Source organism: Pelophylax lessonae, assembly GCF_965119305.1.
Source record: "Pelophylax lessonae genome assembly, chromosome: 4".
NCBI lineage: Eukaryota > Metazoa > Chordata > Amphibia > Anura > Ranidae > Pelophylax > Pelophylax lessonae.
In genome coordinates this window covers 102928830-102933397 of record NC_138771.1, presented here as the reverse complement: position 1 = coordinate 102933397, position 4568 = coordinate 102928830, and the positions used below count along the sequence as shown (strand labels likewise).

The 4568-nt window shown below is 41.4% G+C and overlaps 1 protein-coding gene across 1 annotated transcript in view; it reads left to right on the top strand.

Annotated features, from left to right (window-relative positions):
- The window catches only part of SLTM (SAFB like transcription modulator), a 111106-nt gene extending 106939 nt beyond the window's left edge, over positions 1 to 4167 (top strand). Inside the window, exons 20-21 of the mRNA XM_082257053.1 lie at positions 1449 to 1597; positions 3808 to 4167. Coding sequence (XP_082113179.1) covers positions 1449 to 1597; positions 3808 to 3913 — 255 coding nt within the window. The 3' untranslated portion in view covers positions 3914 to 4167. The remainder of the gene's footprint in view (positions 1 to 1448; positions 1598 to 3807) is intronic.
- The last annotated feature ends 401 nt before the right edge of the window (positions 4168 to 4568 follow it).

Sequence of the window (4568 nt, the reverse complement as noted above, 5' to 3'; positions counted from 1 at the left end):
TTCAGTGTGTGGTGCTCAGATGCAGTTTAGACCCTGTACTCCTAAAACAATTGCAGCTCACACTGCTATTTTGTTGTGGTCTGGGGAATGTAGTTTGTCAGGTTTCTAAGAAGACACTGCTGTCTGTTCATTTTTGCAGAATTTTGTGATTATGGGCTTGGTCTATTGAGCCGGCTCGTAAAAGGTGACTTTTACACATGCCTTTCGAATGTGAATGGCTGTTTGCTATATATCCCCTGATAAATTCATCAAAGTTACTGTGGGCAAAGTATTTCTACCCCACACAAAAACAACCTAAGCCCACAACTACCTATTCTCACCAAAAGGGGTCTTTATGCTTGTTCTAAGCGTCCTCTTCTAAGTAAAAGGTGAATCCAGCATTTCATCACAAACCAGTACAATCCGCTTTTGTAGAAGAAAAGTTCAAAGGATTTTACTCCAACCTATTTAGCTGCAAAACTTAAAGTAGGCATTGGCCCCATTTTTGGACTTGAAATCCCCTCGACTTGCTTCTGCATGAGGAGAATCCTGTTAGCAAAGTGGCTTATATTTGGTGGCTATTTGTCTTCATCTGGCGTGCTTTTGATGTGGCCGCTCTTTCTTGTAAATCACTTCTTGCATAGCTATAAAGTGATCCTGAGACCCAGACTCTCCTTCTTCCCCAAGGTGGTCTTGTCCTTTCACCTCGAAGATGTTATCCCTTCCCTCTGTCCTGACCTGAAGCACTCCAGAGATGTTCCTTCATTGTTTGGATGTGGTCACAGCAGTTATGGTTTAGCTAGCTGCAACGTCTTCCTTCGCAAAACTGATCCCCTTTTTGTCCTCCCCTGCAGGCCCCAGAAAGGGCTATGTCTTTCTCATAGTTAGGTGGTTTAGGCAGCTCTTTTCCAGGGCTTATGCCATCGAAGAAAGAAAGGTAATGGGGAATTAACTTGCCTGTAAATTCTTTATCTTGTACAGTATGGGACAAAAGTTCCTCCTCTGTTCACTGGTTCTCCTTATCACTCACTACAAAACTGGAGTCCCACAGAGTGGGTGGGGTTATGAGATTGAACTGAGGTAGAGTTCCTAGCACAGCAGTGTACAATCACTTGATGGTAGCGGCTTATAACCCATGGCCTTTGACTTTATATCCTGCGTCCTTTTATTTTTCAACAAGATATGGAACTTACAGGGGTCAAAATCCACTTTTTTCTGTAATCTGCCCTCATATTCTATTGCATGTTTTCTCTCCCCCCCCCCCCCCCCCCCCATGACTTCCAGCTGCTAATGTTGTCTGACTCGAATACTGAACGATGCTACCTGGCTACTTTTTGATTATAGCAGATGGGGTTTTTGTCTTCACAGTAGATTGTATTATCTTCATAAATATAGTGTGTGTTTGTGCATGTGTGTGCTTGTGCATGTGTGTAAATATGTATGTAAACATTTATTTTTATTTTTAACAGCATTATAATGAGGGCAGACACATGCCCCCTGGAAGGGATAATACAGGGCCAAGAAAGGAATGGCATGGTCCAAATGCACAAGGAAGTGGATATGACAACAGAAGAATGCCAGATGGACGCAGTGGAGGCATGATGTCTTCACATTCCAGGTTCGCTGGTTTTATTTTTCATTGATTTTGTATTTATGTAATCTGTTTAGTAATATACATACAGGCAGAAGAGTCCCTGTGTTACAAACAAGATAAGGTCTGTAGGTTTGTTTTCAAGTTGAAATTGTATGCAAGTTGAAACGGGTCCATTTTTTTAAAGTGGAACTCCAGGCCCAAAAAAATGTAAGTTCTTTGGACAGTATAGGAAAGGGTTACCACCCCTGTAACATTTGTTTTGCTGTCCGTACAGAAGATTACACCTCACTTTCTGTGCCTGTGACAATTTGGATTTTGAAAATTTTGGATTGTTGTGGAACTAAGGATTGGTGATAAAGCTTCAGTGTTTTTTCCCTTCCTAGGGGTAGATTTCTTCTCACTTCCTGTTCTCTCTCTCCATCTGTAAGTAGAAGTAATTTTGTTTAATCCATTAAACATCATTTAATGGAAATGAAAAATTATAAACCTACGGAGGGCTGAATTCAACCCTCCCCCCCCCCCCCCCACAAGTTTTTATGGCCCCCACATGCTTGAATGCATGCCTGATGATAACATTGGGGCATGCTCTTAATGAGACAGATGGTGTCTTCTTAACAGACTGAGATGTAACCTGGTGGTGTCGGATGAAGCGAAACTTAATGTCACCGAGGTATTCTCCAGTAGCGACACTGAAAAGCTGACATGGGAATCAAAATGTCAGTGGCCTCCACCTGTAAAACAACCCATTCCTGTTATAGGTTATCCCATTGTTGCCCATCTAGTGCACCTGTTAATTTCATTAGCACCAAAGCAGCTGAAATTGATTAACAACCCCCTCTGCTTCTGACCAGATCAATATGCCAGGAGTGTAATTGACTTGATACCATACTCTGATTAAAAAGTGGTCCTTTCATTTTTTTGGTGTTTAAGAAAATTTGTACACGGTAACCTGCCCACTAGACGACCCCGGGGTAATATTACCTTTGAATTAAATATATATGAAAGCAATTTTTTATTTTTTTTTTTAACTTAAACCCTCTTGTTGTCAGTATGGTTTTTCATTCTGTTTTAAATTAAAGTGGAGTTCCACCCAAAAGTGGAACTTCTGCTTTAAGTGCTCCTGGTCCCCCTGACATTGCACATTTTGGCTTTTTTTTTTTTTTTTTTTGCGAGAGAGAGAGAGAACACTTAGTTTTGACAGGTACCCGCTCTCACTTCCACTCGGGCCGCCTAGGCAGCTCAAGTGGAAGTTCTCCTCTCCCCCCTCCCTGCAATCTTCTGGGAAACGTCACAGGCCGTTGAAGCGCAGCGCGACTCGCACCCGGCTGTGAAGCTGCAAGCTGTCACAGCTGGGTGCCCACAGTAGTCATGTCAGCCCCGTGGGGAGAAGAGGGAGAGAACCGAGGCTCCCGCTGGCCATATCACTGTATCCTGGGCAGGCGAGTGTGTGTAAAGTCAGCAGCTACACTTGTTGTAGCTACTTACTTTTAATAATCACAAAACCGTCTGGAACACCACTTTAACAGAAGTTTGAATAATTTTCTCAATCAGGACATGTAAATGTAACGTGACTCTACATTAGGCTGGCGTTTAACAGCTGCTGGAGGGCACAGGTGCACTGTCCATTCTGTGTTCCAGGCATTAGCCCTTGCACACATACTGCCCTAAACAGTCTTCTAGCCAAAGCAGCTCGTAACGAAGAGGAAATCGGCCCACCAATTAATTTCTGAAAGGGATTTTACTGAAGTTCCCTATCGCCAATGTTTAGAAAGCAGTGTGGCCCTCTTTCTCGGGGTAACAGAGACCCTGAGAGGCAGCCACTGTGCTCTCAAAACATTGGTGTAACCTTTTTGCCAATTTGTAGAATTTCAGTACATCTCGCTTGTAATGGTGTTGCTGTAAAACCATGCACCCACCATACACAAGGGTTTTTGAATGAATGGTTTGATGAATCGTTACGCTGGCAGTGGTGCTGGATGTTGCGCCTGTGCCCTCCAGCAACTGCTAAATGCCTCATATATCAGTTTAAATGTCCTTTGTGCATAAGGCCTAAGTGGGCTGAAATTTGTTGGGGGTTTTTTTCGTATTCAATTGCCTCTCCATTGCAACCAAGCAATAAATATCTTTTGCTGAGTGGGGTAGTTTTGCTGATTGGGATAATTGCATATAAGGTGGGGAGATTTGAGAATGCTTTGTGTACAATCAGCCTAACTTTTATTTATTTGTTCCTCTAGTAATTCCGCCATCAACAGAGTTGTACCGATGCCAGGTGGATCCATGCAGCGAGGAAGTGGCTCAGGATTCAAGTCCTTTAAGGGAGCACCTCAAAGGAGATACTAAGTTTTCACTTGCCTGGTTTTTGGAATAACTTATTCTTTTTCTTGTAAACTCTTCTGAATTTAACAAGGGTTTTCTCATATATATATATATATTTTTTTTTTTTTTTACAATTTTAATTCTTTGTTTTATGATGGACTTTTAATGGTATAGTGAAGTTGTTCCTTGGGCAAACGATCCTTGGAAATAACTCCTAACAGTATTTGGATCCAAATGTTAAGAATATTTTTCTTTTGTGCAAAAATATCACAAACAGGCTTTACAGTGCAATGAACCCCTCGGCCATCACACCTGACATTGTATTGTTTGGATGGATCCAAACATGTTCCAGTGCAAAAACTTGTACAAATGTCATAGCTTTCTATTATGTGTAGGAAATGTCAAGTCTTGCTAGGAGCTAGCTATCTTTTCTCTGTCTGCCCAAAGCTTTTAGGAACAAAACCATTTTTTGACTGAATAAAATGGTCAGAAGTTATTTGTAGATGTTGATAACTTCAAAGCCACCTTTCTGGTACTGGAGCCTGGTTTGTAGAGCCCATAATAAGAATATTTTCGACTAAAATGGCTATGTCCTGAAAGTTTATAATATAGAACACTGAATAAGTTACTTGAGTAATAAACAGAACTGGGATTTTTTTTTTTTTTTTTTTTACTGGAG